This window comes from Oncorhynchus tshawytscha, linkage group LG13, assembly GCF_018296145.1.
Source record: "Oncorhynchus tshawytscha isolate Ot180627B linkage group LG13, Otsh_v2.0, whole genome shotgun sequence".
Taxonomy (NCBI): domain Eukaryota; kingdom Metazoa; phylum Chordata; class Actinopteri; order Salmoniformes; family Salmonidae; genus Oncorhynchus; species Oncorhynchus tshawytscha.
In genome coordinates this window covers 71,901,824-71,918,976 of record NC_056441.1, presented here as the reverse complement: position 1 = coordinate 71,918,976, position 17,153 = coordinate 71,901,824, and the positions used below count along the sequence as shown (strand labels likewise).

The 17,153-nt window shown below is 42.8% G+C and overlaps 1 protein-coding gene across 4 annotated transcripts in view; it reads left to right on the top strand.

Moving 5' to 3' along the window:
- The window catches only part of LOC112265644 (CUE domain-containing protein 1), a 62,207-nt gene that overhangs the window by 41,097 nt on the left and 3,957 nt on the right, over positions 1-17,153 (top strand). For all 4 annotated transcript variants that reach the window (XM_024443161.2, XM_024443160.2, XM_024443162.2 and 1 more), the window contains 7 exons: positions 2,443-2,570; positions 4,112-4,238; positions 5,017-5,293; positions 5,610-5,681; positions 13,414-13,503; positions 13,662-13,755; positions 16,963-17,085. In XM_024443161.2, coding sequence (XP_024298929.1) covers positions 2,443-2,570; positions 4,112-4,238; positions 5,017-5,293; positions 5,610-5,681; positions 13,414-13,503; positions 13,662-13,755; positions 16,963-17,085 — 911 coding nt within the window. The remainder of the gene's footprint in view (positions 1-2,442; positions 2,571-4,111; positions 4,239-5,016; positions 5,294-5,609; positions 5,682-13,413; positions 13,504-13,661; positions 13,756-16,962; positions 17,086-17,153) is intronic.

The following is a 17,153-nucleotide window of genomic DNA, read 5'->3' as shown; positions in this document are numbered from 1 at the left end:
CAAATAAATAATGAAACATGTTCAATTTGGTTTAAATAATGCATTAACAAAGTGTTGGAGAAGAATGTAAAAGTGCAATATGTGCCATGTAAAAAAGCTAACGTTTAAGTTCCTTGCTCAGAACATGAGAACATATGAAAGCTGGTGGTTCCTTTTAACATGAGACTTCAATATTCCAAGTTAAAAGGTTTTAGGTTATATAGTTTTTATAGGACTATTTCTCTCTATACCATTTGTATTTCATATACCTTTGACTATTGGATGTTCATATAGGCACTTTAGTATTGCCAGTGAAACAGTATAGCTTCCGTCCCTCTCCTCGTCCCTACCTGGGCTCGAACCAGGGACACATCGACAACAGCCACCCTCGAAGCATCGTTACCCATCACTCCTCAAAAGCCGCGGCCCTTGCAGAGCAAGGGGAACAACTACTCCAAGTCTCAGAGCGAGTGACGTTTGAAACGCTAATAGCGCGCACCCTGCTAACTAGCTAGCCATTTCACATCAGTTACACCAGCCTAATCTCAGGAGTTGATAGGCTTGAAGTCATAAACAGCGCAATGCTTGAAGCATAGCAAAGAGCTGCTGGCAAAACGCACTAAAGTGCTGTTTGAATGAATGCTTACGAGCCTGCTCTATCAAATATCAAAACATAGACTTAATTATAACAATAACAAACAGAAATATGAGCCTTTGGTCATTAATATGGTCGATTCCGGAAACTGTCATTTCGAAAACAAAATGTTTATTATTTCAGTGAAATACGGAACCGTTCCGTATTTTATCTTAACGGCTGGCATCCATAAGTCTAAATATTGCTGTTACATTGTACAACCTTCAATGTTATGTCATAATTACGTAAAATTCTGGCAAATTAGTTCGCCAGGCGGCTCAAACTGTTGCATATACCCTGACTCTGCGTGCAATGAACTCAAGAGAAGTGACACAATTTCACCTGGTTAATATTGTCTGCTAACCTGGATTTCTTTTAGCTAAATATGCAGGTTTAAAAATATATACTTATATGTATTGATTTTAAGTAAGGCATTGATGTTTATGGTTAGGTACAGTCGTGCAACGACTTTTTTCGCAAATGCGCTTTTGTTAAATCATCCCCCGTTAGGAAGAAATAGTCTTCACGCTGTTCGCAACGAGCCAGGCGGCCCAAACCTGCTGCATATACCCTGACTCTGTTGCAAGAGAGGTGACACAATTTACCTAGTTAAAATAAATTCATGTTAGCAGGCAATATTAACTAAATATGCAGGTTTAAAAATATGGTACACGTTGGAGCAACGACAGTCTTTTTTCGCGAAATAGCATCGATTATATGCAGGACACGCTAGATAAACTAGTAATATCATCAACCATGTGTAGTTAACTAGTGATTAGGATTGATTGATTGTTTTTATAAGATAAGTTTAATGCTAGCTAGCAACTTACCTTCTTTCTGCATTCGCGTAACAGGCAGGCTCCCCGTGGGGTGCAATGAGAGGCAGGTGGTTAGAGCATTAGACTAGTTAACTGTAAGGTTGCAAGATTGAATCCCTGAGCTGACAAGGTAAAAAATCTGTCATTCTGCCCCTGAACAAGGCAGTTAACGAGGTTAAGTTAAATAAGAATGTTAACCCACTGTTCCTAGGCCGTCATTGAAAATAAGAATGTGTTCTTAACTGAAATACCATACTGTCTGTACCATAACTTATCCTTTCTGGAACATACTGAAGTATACGGTATTTATTAATTTATTTGGCACATCTATGATAGTTAACTTATAGTTAGTTATAAGCAGTGGTGTAGCACGTGCTGACGGTATGATTTACGGTATTGAAAATCATACCAACTGTATGTCTAAATGCCCCAGTATACGGTATATCACTGAAGTTTAGCGCAAATATTTTCTTTATTTAGGAAATATGTTCACAAGTATTCCCACGAATATATAGAAAGGCATATGTGATCATATCCCAACTGTAATAAAGGTTTGAAATTATTATGTTTTTGTAAAATACAATATCTGTTTGGGATTCTTGCGGTTAATTTGCAGTCTACAAATTATTTATAGCTATGTTCTGACCATCTGCTCAAGGAAAAATGGGCCCACTGCTGGCCTCCCTCCCCTCCTGTTATTGTTGTAGTCTAGGTATTAATCAATAATAAATAATACATTATGTACCACTACCACACACAGAAAAGAAAGGAACTGCAACCCATCTCATCTCACTAGAATATAAATAGTAAAGGCAGCACTAATGCCTAAAAGTAATGCTGTTTGTGTGCTGAAGTTACTGTATCAGACACTAACCTAACCAGCTTCTTTCTTAAAACTGAAACTATTTATCTTACTGACATGAGTGATTTTAAATGGATAAATGTGTATGGATGTTATTGATCAGGGACATGCTCTATCTTTCTCTTGCTCTCCTCCATTCCCCGGGCCAGGTTCTGGAGAGGACATTAGAACCGGACAGTTCTGACGAGGAACCGCCTCCTGTCTACTCACCGCCCACTTATGACATGCACATCTATGACAGGAAGTACCCAGAGGCCCCGCCCACTCCTCCACCAAGGTAAATTGTCATACTATCAGAGGAGGCTGGAGGGAAAGTGCTATAGGACAAGCTCATACAAGCTCATTGTAATGACTGGAATGGAAAGAATTGTGTCAAGCACATTGTTTCCATGTGTTTGATGTGTTTGGTACCATTCCATTTATTCCATTCCAGCCAATACAATGAGCCTGTCCTTCTATATACCAGCCTCCCACTAGCCTTCTCTGTACTATACTATACAGTTCAACAGATCTAAGAATTGCCCGGAGTGGTAATCTTTTAATCCTGTATAGAATATGTGCATCTCAAACATGAATACTGATTAGTTTATGAAAGGGAGGAAGGAAGGATACGTGTTTTAAAAAACCCAACAGGACATTTTGTTCACATGCAATCCCCTAGCCTGTACTGTTTTTAAAGCCCAGAGGAAGTGGTCCTATGAGGCTCTGGGATTTACATGCTCTGAATTAGGAGCAGAGGTCTGTTGATGTCACAGTTGACCACATGCTCTTATTGTTAGTCAATGCTCCACCTGGTGGCCGTTTTAAGGTGTGTTTTATTTTATTTTACCTTTATTTAACTAGGCAAGTCAGTTAAGAACAAATTCTTATTTTCAATGACGGCCTAGGAACAGTGGGTTAACAGTGGGGCCGAACGACAGATTTGTACCTTGTCAGCTCAGAGGTTTGAACTTGCAACCTTCCGGTTACTAGTCCAACTCTCTAACCACTAGGCTACCCTGCCGTGTGTGTGTGTGTGTGTGTGTGTGTGTGTGTGTGTGTGTGTGTGTGTGTGTGTGTGTGTGTGTGTGTGTGTGTGTGTGTGTGTGTGTGTGTGTGTGTGTGTGTGTGTGTGTGTGTGTGTGTGTGTGTGTGTGTGTGTGTGTGTGTGTGTGTGTGTGTGTGTGTGTGTGTGTGTGTGTGTGTGTGTGTGTGTGTGTGTGTCTCTCTCTCTCGCGACCAGTTATTAACAAACCTCCATGTATTTGAATTTTCTTCAAGTCCAAGATCATGTCCCCATTTCTTCTGCCTCACACCACCAGCTAAGAGATTCAGTTATCAAATTTTATTTGTCACATGCAGATGTTAATGCGAGTGTAGCGAAATGCTTGTGCTTCTAGTTCTGACAGTGCAGTAATATCTAACAAGTAATCCAACAATTCCTCAACAACAACCTAATACACACACATCTAAAGGGGTGAATGAGAATATGTACATATAAGTATATGGATGAGCGATGGCCGAGCGGCATAGGCAAGGTGCAATAGATGGTATAAAATACAGTATAATAAAGTGGTATTATTTAGAAGTCAGTTATTGATTTCTTGGACTGTACAAAGTAAAATGTTAAATGTGTTAAATGTGGTGACTGCTGCTCAAAGATGAATTTATTGTAAAGACAAACAGACATTCATTATTATTTGTGTTTTCATGCATTGCTTACTTTTCACAGCATCAGTACGCAATGTATGACGTGTGCATTTAGTTTAATTATAGTATGACATGGCATATGAATATCTAGTCTGACCGTAACCTTTTTTTGACTCTTGTCTGACCTAGGTTCGAGGCTCAGCCACCTCCAGGTCACCGGCAGGTCCGCAGCTTCAGGAACTGGAATCCGCCATTGCTTGGCAACCTTCCAGATGATTTTCTGCGGATCCTGCCACAGCAACTGGACAGTATACAGGTACACAGTAGATGTGAAGAAAAAACCACACACAAAAAAACATTAGCACTATGACATTTTACATTTTTTTACCTATTTTTCTCCCCAACTTCATGGTATCCAATTAGTAGTTAGTCTTGTCTCATTGCTGCAACTCCCGGTACAGACTCGGGAGAGGCGAAGGTCGAGAGCCGTGCGTCCTCCAAAACCCAACCCAACCAAGCCGCACTGCTTCTTGACACAATGCCCACTTAACCCTGAAGCCAGCTGCACCAATGTGTCGGAGGAAACACCGTAGACCTGGTGACCGTGTCAGCATGCACTGCGCCCGGCCCACCACAGGAGTTGCTGTTGCGCAATGGGACAAGGCCAAACCCTCCCCTAACCCGGACGACGCTGGGCCAATTGTGCTCTGCCCCATGGGTCTCCCGGTTGTGGCCGGCTGCGACAGAGCCTGGACTCGAACCCAGAGTGGCTCAGCCTTAGAGCTCTGCGCCACTCGGGAGGCCCCTATTTATTTTTATTTTACCTTTATTTAACAAGGCAAGTCAGTTAAGAACAAACTCTTATTTTCAATGACGGCCTAGAAACTGCCTTGTTCAGGGGCAGAACAACAGATTTTTACCTTGTCAGCTCGGGAATTCGATCTTGCAACCTTCCGGTTACTAGTCCAACGCTCTAACCACTAGGCTACCTGCCGCCCCATAATGACATCATCATTAACAGCAGAGTGACATCCTGCTTACAGAAATCAATAGTAACCTGTTAAACCTCTCTTTCTCCATCTCTCCTCCTCTAGGGCTCACAGAGCAGTCTGTCCCAGCCTTCTTCCTCCTCTCTGTCCTCCATCGCCCAGCAGACGGCCCAGGGAGGTATCTCCAGGCCAGGGGCTGGTGGAGCCCTAGGGGCCCCTGGAGGGCCAGGCGGTGCCGAGGGCGTGGAGGGGGCAGGCACGGAGCAAGAGCGTAAACTGAAACAGTACCTGGATGATGAGCGCATCGCCCTGTTCCTCCAGAACGAGGAGTTCATGAGGGAGCTGCAGCGCAACCGCGAGTTCCTCGTCGCCCTAGAGAGAGGTGTGCTTGCGTGTGTGTGTGTGTCACCTACAGATATATGCATACATGGTCACCTGCATGATATACTTTAACACACTCAATACAAGTTCAGGACATAGTAGGCTAGTACAGTAGTCAAGTTTATGCTTTCTCCGGAGCAAGTCAGCCACTGTTGAAAATGCTCCTCTTTCTTTCATGATATGCTAGTTGCAAAGTCCCTTTTGTATCTTATGATGCTTCATCCTACAATAGTATACATTTGGGAACCATGTCCCACTTCATAAATGTTTCTTAGTGTCCCGTATTGCATCATAACATCCAGCTTTCTCTGTTTTAGATCGCTTGAAGTATGAATCAAAGAAATCCAAGTCCAATCATTCATCCACTCACATGGAGAATTCCATAGCAGGTAGATATCATTCATAAGCTTCACCAGTAAATGTGTGTGTGGGTGCTCATTCTTATTGAAACACACAATAGGCCTACACATTTCAATGACTTGGTTTGTTTTGATAACTTCACTTTATCACATCCCACATCTAACCACCTATCTTTATCACTTGCTAAGACTAGGTTTGGTGAAATCTTCTCCAAGTAGTTGTTGACACAATAAATAGCTTTCTCTGGAGTGATTAATTTAGTATTTTATTAGGATCCCCAATTAGCCACTGCCAGGAAACAGTGATTTACATAACATTACATAATAATACAAAATAGATTTTTTTAAATGTCTGTCTTTTCACAGTCCCCGTCGTTCCGTAAGGTTTTCTTTTATCTGTTTTTTATTTGGGTTGAGGTCGGATGATTGTGGAGCCCAGGTCATCTGATGCAGCACTCCACCACCCTCCTTCTTGGTCAAATAGCTCTTACACAGCCTGGAGGTGTGTTGGGTCATTGGCCTGTTGAAAAACAAATGACAGTTCCACTAAGCACAAACCAGATGGGATGGCGTATCGCTGCAGAATCCTGTGGTAGCCATGCTGGTTAAGTGTGCCTTGAATTCTAAATAAATCACCAACAGTGTCACCAGCAAAGCACCCCCACACCTCCTCCATGCTTCACGGTGGGAACCACACCTGATCATCCATTCACCTACTCTGCGTCTCCCAAAGACACGGTGGTTGGAATCAAAAATCTCAAATTTGGACTCATCGGACCAAAGGACAGATTTCTACCGGTCTAATCTCCATTGTTCGTGTTTCTTGGGCCAAGCAAGTCTCTTCTTCTTATTGGTGTCCTTTAGTAGTGTTTACTTTGCAGCAATTTGACCATGAAGGCCTGATTCACGCAGTCTCCTCTGAACAGTTGATGTTGAGATTAGTTGTCGACCGATTAATCGGAATGGCCGATTAATTAGGGCCGATTTCAAGTTTTTCATAACAATCGGAAATTTGTATTTTTGGACGCCGATTTTTGCCGATTTATTGTTATAATTTTTTTACAAATGTATTTAATGAGGCAAGTCAATTAAGAACACATTCTTATTCTCAATGACGACCTATGAACGGTGGGTTAACTGCCTTGTTCGGGGGCAGAACGACAGATTTTCACCTTGTCAGCTCGGGGATTCAGTCTTGCAACCTTACAGTTAACTAGTCCAACACTCTAACCACCTGCCTCACGAGAAGCCTGCCTGTTACGCGAATGCAGTAAGAAGCCAAGGTAAGTTGCTAGCTGGCATTAAACTTATCTTATAAAAAAGAATCAATCAATCATAATCACTAGTTATAACTACACATGGTTGATGATATTACTAGTTTATCTAGCGTGTCCTGCGTTGCATATAATCGATGCGGTGCGCATTCGCGAAAAAGGACTGTCGTTGCTCCAACGTGTACCTAACCATAAACATTAATGCCTTTCTTCAAATCAATACACATAAGTATATATTTTGAAACCTGCATATTTAGCTAAAAGAAAGGTTAGCAGGCAATATTAACCAGGTGAAATTGTGTCACTTCTCTTGCGTTCATTGCACGCAGAGTCAGGGTATATGCAACAGTTTGGGCCGCCTGGCTCATTGCGAACTAATTTGCCAGAATTTTACGTAATTATGACATAACATTGAAGATTGTGCAATGTAACAGCAATATTTAGACTTAGGGATGCCACCCGTTAGATAAAATACTGAACGGTTCCGTATTTCACTGATTTCACTGATTCGAAGTGATAGTTTCCGGATTCGACCATATTATTTCTGTGTGTATTATTATTTCTGTGTGTTATTATGTCATAATTAAGTCTGTGATTTGATTGAGCAGTCTGACTGAGCGATGGTGGGTAGCAGCAGGCTCATAAGCGTTCATTCAAACAGCACTTTCGTGCGTTTTGCCAGCATCTCTTCGCAGTGCTTCAAGCATTGCGCTGTTTATGACTTCAAGCCTATCAACTCCCGAGATTAGGCTGGTGTAACTGATGTGAAATGGCTAGCTAGTTAGCAGGGTGCGCGCTAATAGCGTTTCAAAAGTCACTCGCTCTGAGACTTAAAGTAGTTGTTCCCCTTGCTCTGCATGGGTAATGCTGCTTCGAGGGTGGCTGTTGTCGATGTGTTCCTGGTTCGAGCCCAGGTAGGGGCGAGGAGAGGGATGGAAGCTATACTGTTACACTGGCAATACTAAAGTGCCTATAAGAACATCCAATAGTCAAAGGTATATGAAATACAAATCTTATAGAGAGAAATAGTTCTATAATTCCTATAATAACTACAACCTAAAACATCTTACCTGGGAATATTGAAGACTCATGTTAAAAGGAACCACCAGCTTTCATATGTTCTCATGTTCTGAGCAAGGAACTTAAACGTTAGCTTTCTTACATGGCACATATTGCACTTTAACTTGCTTTGTTTTTGCATTATTTAAACCAAATTGAACATATTTCATTATTTATTTGGGGCTAAATTGATTTTATTGATGTATTATATTAAGTTAAAATAAGTGTTCATTCAATATTGTTGTAATTGTCATTATTACAAATAAATAAATAAAAATCGTCCGACTAATCGGTATCGGCTTTTTTTGGTCCTCCAATAATCGGTATCAGTATTGGCGTTGAAAAAACATATTCGGTCGACCTCTAGTTGAGATGTTTCTGTTACTTGAACTCTGAAGCATTTATTTGGACTGCAATTTCTGAGGCTGGTAACTCTAATGAACTTATCCTCTGCAGCAGAAGTAATTCTAGGTCTTCCTTTCCTGTGGTGGTCCTCAAGAGAGCCAGTTTCGTCATAGCGCTTGATGGTTTTTGCAACTGCACTTGAAGAAACTTTCAAAGTTCTTGAAGATTTCCGCATTGACTGATCTTCATGTCTTAAAGTAATGATGGACTGTCGTTTCTCTTTGCTTATTTGAGCTGTTATTGCCATAATATCGACTTGGTCTTTTACCAAATAGGGCTATCTTCTGTATACCACCCCTACTTTGTCACAACACAACTGATTGGCTCAAACACATTAAGAAGGAAATTCCACAAATTAACTTTAACAAGGCACACCTGTTAATTGAAATGCATTCCAGGTGACTACCTCATGAAGCTGGTTGAGAGAATGCCAAGGCAAAGTGTGGCTACTTTGAATAATTACAAATATAACAAATCAAATCAAATCAAATTTTATTTGTCACATACACATGGTTAGCAGATGTTAATGCGAGTGTAGCGAAATGCTTGTGCTTCTAGTTCCGACAATGCAGTAATAACGAGCAAGTAATCTAACTAACAATTCCAAAAAAAACTACTGTCTTATACACAGTGTAAGGGGATAAAGAATATGTACATAAGGATATATGAATGAGTGATGGTACAGAGCAGCATAGGCAAGATACAGTAGATGATATCGAGTACAGTATATACATATGAGATAAGTATGTAAGCCAAGTGGCATAGTTAAAGTGGCTAGTGATACATGTATTACATAAGGATGCAGTCGATGATATAGAGTACAGTATCAACGTATGCATATGAGATGAACAATGTAGGGTAAGTAACATTATATAAGGTAGCATTGTTTAAAGTGGCTAGTGGTATATTTACATCATTTCCCATCAATTCCCATGATTAAAGTGGCTGGAGTAGAGTCAGTGTCATTGACAGTGTGTTGGCAGTAGCCACTCAATGTTAGTGGTGGCTGTTTAACAGTCTGATGGCCTTGAGATAGAAGCTGTTTTTCAGTCTCTCGGTCCCAGCTTTGATGCACCTGTACTGACCTCGCCTTCTGGATGACAGCGGGGTGAACAGGCAGTGGCTCGGGTGGTTGATGTCCTTGATGATCTTTATGGCCTTCCTGTAGCATCGGGTGGTGTAGGTGTCCTGGAGGGCAGGTAGTTTGCCCCCGGTGATGCGTTGCGCAGACCTCACTACCCTCTGGAGAGCCTTACGGTTGAGGGCGGTGCAGTTGCCATACCAGGCGGTGATACAGCCCGCCAGGATGCTCTCGATTGTGCATCTGTAGAAGTTTGTGAGTGCTTTTGGTGACAAGCCGAATTTCTTCAGCCTCCTGAGGTTGAAGAGGCGCTGCTGCGCCTTCCTCACGATGCTGTCTGTGTGAGTGGACCAATTCAGTTTGTCTGTGATGTGTATGCCGAGGAACTTAAAACTTGCTACCCTCTCCACTACTGTTCCATCGATGTGGATGGGGGTGTTCCCTCTGCTGTTTCCTGAAGTCCACAATCATCTCCTTAGTTTTGTTGACGTTGAGTGTGAGGTTATTTTCCTGACACCACACTCCGAGGGCCCTCACCTCCTCCCTGTAGGCCGTCTCGTCGTTGTTGGTAATCAAGCCTACCACTGTTGTGTCGTCTGCAAACTTGATGATTGAGTTGGAGGCGTGCATGGCCACGCAGTCGTGGGTGAACAGGGAGTACAGGAGAGGGCTCAGAACGCACCCTTGTGGGGCCCCAGTGTTGAGGATCAGCGGGGAGGAGATGTTGTTGCCTACCCTCACCACCTGGGGGCGGCCCGTCAGGAAGTCCAGTACCCAGTTGCACAGGGCGGGGTCGAGACCCAGGGTCTCGAGCTTGATGACGAGCTTGGAGGGTACTATGGTGTTGAATGCCGAGCTGTAGTCGATGAACAGCATTCTCACATAGGTATTCCTCTTGTCCAGATGGGTTAGGGCAGTGTGCAGTGTGGTTGAGATTGCATCGTCTGTGGACCTATTTGGGCGGTAAGCAAATTGGAGTGGGTCAAGGGTGTCAGGTAGGGTGGAGGTGATATGGTCCTTGACTAGTCTCTCAAAGCACTTCATGATGACGGATGTGAGTGCTACGGGCGGTAGTCGTTTAGCTCAGTTACCTTAGCTTTCTTGGGAACAGGAACAATGGTGGCCCTCTTGAAGCATGTGGGAACAGCAGACTGGTATAGGGATTGATTGAATATGTCCGTAAACACACCGGCCAGCTGGTCTTCGCATGCTCTGAGGGCGCGGCTGGGGATGCCGTCTGGGCCTGCAGCCTTGCGAGGGTTAACACGTTTAAATGTCTTACTCACTTCGGCTGCAGTGAAGGAGAGACCGCATGTTTCCGTTGCAGGCCGTGTCAGTGGCACTGTATTGTCCTCAAAGCGGGCAAAAAGTTATTTAGTCTGCCTGGGAGCAAGACATCCTGGTCCGTGACTGGGCTGGGTTTCTTCCTGTAGTCCGTGATTGACTGTAGACCCTGCCACATACCTCTTGTGTCTGAGCTGTTGAATTGAGATTCTACTTTGTCTCTGTACTGGCGCTTAGCTTGTTTGATAGCCTTGCGGAGGGAATAGCTGCACTGTTTGTATTCAGTCATGTTACCAGACACCTTGCCCTGATTAAAAGCAGTGGTTCGTGCCTTCAGTTTCACACGAATGCTGCCATCAATCCACGGTTTCTGGTTAGGGAATGTTTTAATCGTTGCTATGGGAACGACATCTTCAACGCACGTTCTAATGAACTCGCACACCGTATCAGCGTATTCGTCAATGTTGTTGTCTGACGCAATACGAAACATCTCCCAGTCCACGTGATGGAAGCAGTCTTGGAGTGTGGAGTCAGCTTGGTCGGACCAGCGTTGGACAGACCTCAGCGTGGGAGCTTCTTGTTTTAGTTTCTGTCTGTAGGCAGGGATCAACAAAATGGAGTCGTGGTCAGCTTTTCCGAAAGGGGGCGGGGCAGGGCCTTATATGCGTCGCGGAAGTTAGAGTAACAATGATCCAGGGTCTTTCCACCCCTGGTTGCGCAATCGATATGCTGATAAAATTTAGGGAGTCTTGTTTTCAGATTAGCCTTGTTAAAATCCCCAGCTACAATGAATGCAGCCTCCGGATAAATCGTTTCCAGTTTGCAGAGAGTTAAATAAAGTTCGTTCAGAGCCATCGATGTGTCTGCTTGGGGGGATAATATACGGCTGTGATTATAATCGAAGAGAATTCTCTTGGTAGATAATGCGGTCTACATTTGATTGTGAGGAATTCTAAATCAGGTGAACAGAAGGATTTGAGTTCCTGTATGTTTCTTTCATCACACCATGTCACGTTGGCCATAAGACATACGCCCCCGCCCGTCTTCTTACCAGAAAGATGTTTGTTTCTGTCAGCGCGATGCGTGGAGAAACCCGTTGGCTGCACCGCTCGGATTGCGTCTCTCCAGTTAGCCATGTTTCCGTGAAGCAAAGAACGTTACAGTCTCTGATGTCCCTCTGGAATGCTACCCTTGCTCGGATTTCATCAACCTTGTTGTCAAGAGACTGGACATTGGCAAGAAGAATGCTAGGGAGTGGTGCACGATGTGCCCGTCTCCGGAGTCTGACCAGAAGACCGCTTCGTTTCCCTCTTTTTCTGAGTCGTTTTTTTTTTTGGTCGCTGCATGTGATCCACTCGGTTACACTGGTTGTAAGGCAGAACACAGGATCCGCATCGCGAAAAACATATTCTTGGTCGAACTGATGGTGAGTTGACGCTGATCTTATATTCAGTATATTTTGACTTGTACAACACTTTTTTTTTCATTCCATATGTGTTATTTCATAGTTATGATGTCTTCACTATTATTCTACAGTGTAGAAAATAGTCAAAACAAGGAAAACCCTTGAATGAGTAGGTGTGTCCAAACTTTTGACTGGTACTGTATATCCTTCTTTGCCGCACATGACCACACAACTGGGCAGTAGTTCAGGTGTGACAAAACATTGACAGACCTCTTCCCATTTTAGAAACCATTGAGTCTAATTGTTTTGACCATGACAACTTGCTGTCTAGGGTTACACCGAGCAGTTTAGTCTCCTCAACTTGCTCAGTCGCCACATTATTCAATAATAGATCCTAGATAAGGTTGAGTGGGTGATTTGTCCAAAAAACTATGCTTTTTAGTTTGAGATTGCTAATCTTGGCCAACGGAATTACATTTGCCTTCCTTCAGGCCTGAGGGCACACACTGTCTTCTGGGCTTAAATTGAAGATGTGGCAGAAAGGTGCAAACATGTATTCCTTTATCAACTTCAGCAATTTACCATCTATGTTGTCGGTACCGGGGGTCTTGTCCTTATTTATAGAGTGCAACAAGTTTTTCACCTTTTCCACACCAACTTTGCAGAACTCAAAACTACAGTGCTTGACTTTCATTATTTGGTCCGTTATGCATGAATATGAAGGCTCAGCGTTTGTTGTTTGCATGTCATGCCTAAGTTAGCAAATCTTGTCAACAAAAATGGTTGGCAATATCCAAGGGTTTTGTTATGAACAAGCCATCCTTTTCAATGAAGGTTGGTGCTGAGTTAGTTTTTTTTGCCAGGAATTTCATTTAAAGTACTCCAGAGATTTTTACTATCATTCTTTATATAATTTATCTTTGTTCAATAGTAAAAACATTTTTTTTTAAACTACAAGTTTTGTTTAGATTCCATTAAAGTCTTAAAGTTCCCAGATAGTAAATAATTAAGACTTTACATGGTCAAATCAAAAATGGTTGAAATAAATAAATTGTTGGTTGACTACTCAGGTTCATTATTTTTGCATGTGTGTTCTTGTGTTCGTACAGTATGTGTGAGCACATGTTGTTTTTGTGTGTGTGTGTGTGTGTGTGTGTGTGTGTGTGTGTGTGTGTGTGTGTGTGTGTGTGTGTGTGTGTGTGTGTGTGTGTGCATAATATGTTTGTCCTTTACAACTTCTTTCTTTGTTTCCAGGAGAGCACTGTGCATCAGGGTCGATGGAGGCTTGTACTGCTGTGTCAGATGACGCCATGTTTAGAGACAAACTCAAACACATGGGCAAATGTAAGACAACCTCTACACATTATTACCATCCCATGTCTTTCTGGCAATGGCTTGTTAACTAACTCAATCAAGAGAACAGCATACTTAGGCAAACCCTTTTTACAATCCTTTGTTCTGGTCATTTATTTTGTGATGATACTGTTGTCTCTCCCACCTAGCAACAAGAAAGAAGCTGTTTGAAATCGCCAGATCATTCTCTGACAAGACAAAGAGAAGAAAGTTAAAAAGAAGAACGCTCCTGAAGCACCAGTCGTATCCTTCATTGCCAGTCGATTCTAATTTCCAATCAGAAACATTAGATGGGTTCCATTTTGCAGTGTTTTATAGAACTCAATGATCACGTACCACATACTGTATAATACAGATGTCCAGTGCCTTTGGTAATTTTCAGACCCCTTTTGTTAGCTTTCCACCTTTTGTTAGGTTACAGCCTTATTCTAAAATGTATTTAATAGTTTTTTCCCCTTATCATTTTCTAATTTATCAAAAATAAACATCAGAAATATCACATTTACGTAGGTATTCAGACGCTTTACTCAGTACTGTGTTGAAGCACCTTTGGCAGCGATTACAGCCTCGAGTCTTCTTGGGTATGACTCTACAAGCTTGGCACACCTGTATTTGGGGAGTTTCTCCCAGTCTTCTCTGCAGACCTCAAGCTCTGTCAGGTTGGAGTGTTTTCAGGTCTCTCCAAAGATGTTGGATCGGGTTTAAGTCTGGGCTCTGGCTGGGCCACACATGGACATTCAGAGACTTGTCCCGAAGCCACACCTGCATTGTCTTGGGTGTGTGCTTAGTGTTGTTGTCCTGTTGGAAGGTGAACCTTCGCCCCAGTCTGAGGTCCTGGGCGCTCTGGAGCAGGTTTTCATCAAAGATCTCACCGTACTTTGCTCTGTTCATCTTTGCCTCGATTCTGACTAGTCTCCCAGTCCATGTCGCTGAAAAACATCCCCACAGCATGATGCTGCCACCACCATGCTTCACCGTAGGGATGGTGCCAGGTTTCCTCCAGACGTGACGCTTGGCATTCAGGCCAAAGAGTTCAATCTTGGTTTCATCAGACCAGAGAATCTTGTTTCTCATGGTCTGAGAATCTTTAGGTGCATTTTGGCAAACTCTAAGCAGGCTGTCGTGTGCTTTTTACTGAGGAGTGGCTTCTGTCTGGCCTAATTGGTGGAGTTCCAAACTTATTCCATTTAAAATGATGACTTTCCTAGTTAAATAAAGGTTACACAATGATTGAGGCCACTGGGTTCTCAGGGCCCTTCAATGCTGCAGAAATAATCAAGTTGTAGAAGCATCTCAAGGATGATCAATGGAAACAGGATGCACCTCAGCTTCATTCCCTCAGCTTCATTACTTTTGTACATAAGGTATTTCTGTTTATTTTTGTTTTATATATATATATATATACATACACACACAGTGGGGAGAACAAGTATTTGATACACTGCCGATTTTGCAGGTTTTCCTACTTACAAAGCATGTAGAGGTCTGTAATTTTTATCATAGGTACACTTCAACTGTGAGAGACGGAATCTAAAACAAAAATCCAGAAAATCACATTGTAGGATTTTTAAGTAATTAATTTGCATTTATTGCATGACATAAGTATTCGATATATCAGAAAAGCAGAACTTAATATTTGGTACAGAAACCTTTGTTTGCAATTACAGAGATCATACGTTTCCTGTAGTTCTTGACCAGGTTTGCACACACTGCAGCAGGGATTTTGGCCCACTCCTCCATACAGACCTTCTCCAGATGCTTCAGGTTTTCGGGGCTGTCGCTGGGCAATACGGACTTTCAGCTCCCTCCAAAGATTTTCTATTGGGTTCAGGTCTGGAGACTGGCTAGGCCACTCCAGGACCTTGAGATGCTTCTTACGGAGCCACTCCTTAGTTGCCCTGGCTGTGTGTTTCGGGTCGTTGTCATGCTGGAAGACCCAGCCACGACCCATCTTCAATGCGCTTACTGAGGGAAGGAGGTTGTTGCCCAAGATCTTGCGATACATGGCCCCATCCATCCTCCCCTCAATATGGTGCAGTCGTCCTGTCCCCTTTGCAGAAAAGCATCCCCAAAGAATGATGTTTCCACCTCCATGCTTCACGGTTGGGATGGTGTTCTTGTGGTTGTACTCATCCTTCTTCTTCCTCCAAACATGGCGAGTGGAGTTTAGACCAAAAAGCTCTATTTTTGTCTCATCAGACCACATGACTTTCTCCCATTCCTCCTCTGGATCCTCCAGATGGTCATTGGCAAACTTCAGACAGGCCTGGACATGCGCTGGCTTGAGCAGGGGGACCTTGCGTGCGCTGCAGGATTTTAATCCATGACGGCGTAGTGTGTTACTAATGGTTTTCTTTGAGACTGTGGTCCCAGCTCTCTTCAGGTCATTGACCAGGTCCTGCCGTGTAGTTCTGGGCTGATCCCTTACCTTCCTCATGATCATTGATGCCCCACGAGGTGAGATCTTACATGGAGCTCCAGAACGAGGGTGACTGACCGTCAACTTGAACTTCTTCCATTTTCTATTAATTGCGCCAACAGTTGTTTCCTTCTCACCAAGCTGCTTGCCTATTGTCCTGTAGCCCATCCCAGCCTTGTGCAGGTCTACAATTTTATCCCTGATGTCCTTACACAGCTCTCTGGTCTTGGCCATTGTGGAGCGGTTGGAGTCTGTTTAATTGAGTCTTTTATACAGGTAACGAGTTCAAACAGATGCAGTTAATACAGGTAATGAGTGAAGAATAGGAGGGATTCTTAAAGAAAAGCTAACTGGTCTGTGAGAGCCGGAATTCTAACTGGTTGGTAGTTGATCAAATACAGTGCCTTGCGAAAGTATTCGGCCCCCTTGAACTTTGCGACCTTTTGCCACATTTCAGGCTTCAAACATAAAGATATAAAACTGTATTTTTTTGTGAAGAATTAACAACAAGTGGGACACAATCATGAAGTGGAACGACATTTATTGGATATTTCAAACTTTTTTAACAAATCAAAAACTGAAAAATTGGGCGTGCAAAATTATTCAGCCCTGTACTTATGTCATGCAATAAAATGCAAATGAATTACTTAAAAATCATACAATGTGATTTTCCGGATTTTTGTTTTAGATTCCGTCTCTCACAGTTGAAGTCTACCTATAATCAAAATGACAGACCTCTACATGCTTTGTAAGTAGGAAAACCTGCAAAATCGGCAGTGTATCAAATACTTGTTCTCCCCACTGTATGTATATGACCATATATAAATGTTCTTAAAAAATCTAAACCCTTTGTCATTATGGGGTATTGTGTGTAGATTGCTGAGGAAATTGTTTTATTTAATCCGTTTTAGAACAGGGCTGTAACGTAACAAAATGTGGAAAAAGGTTGAGGGGTCTGAATACTTTACGGATGCACTGTATGTATCATATCCAGCCCTTTAGGTGTTTTCCTCGACCATATCCCCACTAAGACTGGGCATAGCCAACTCTACAGCCAACCTCCTGGAGGATGTGGAGGGAAGCCCAGAAGATGGCCAGCCCAGAAGATCAGACACTCAAGAAGATGATGTGCCACACAAGGAGCTGTTGTCATGGTGAAAACCTGTGTTCTTCCCTGTTGGGAATTGTATGGCTTTACTCTGTGTAACTACTATAACTGCTC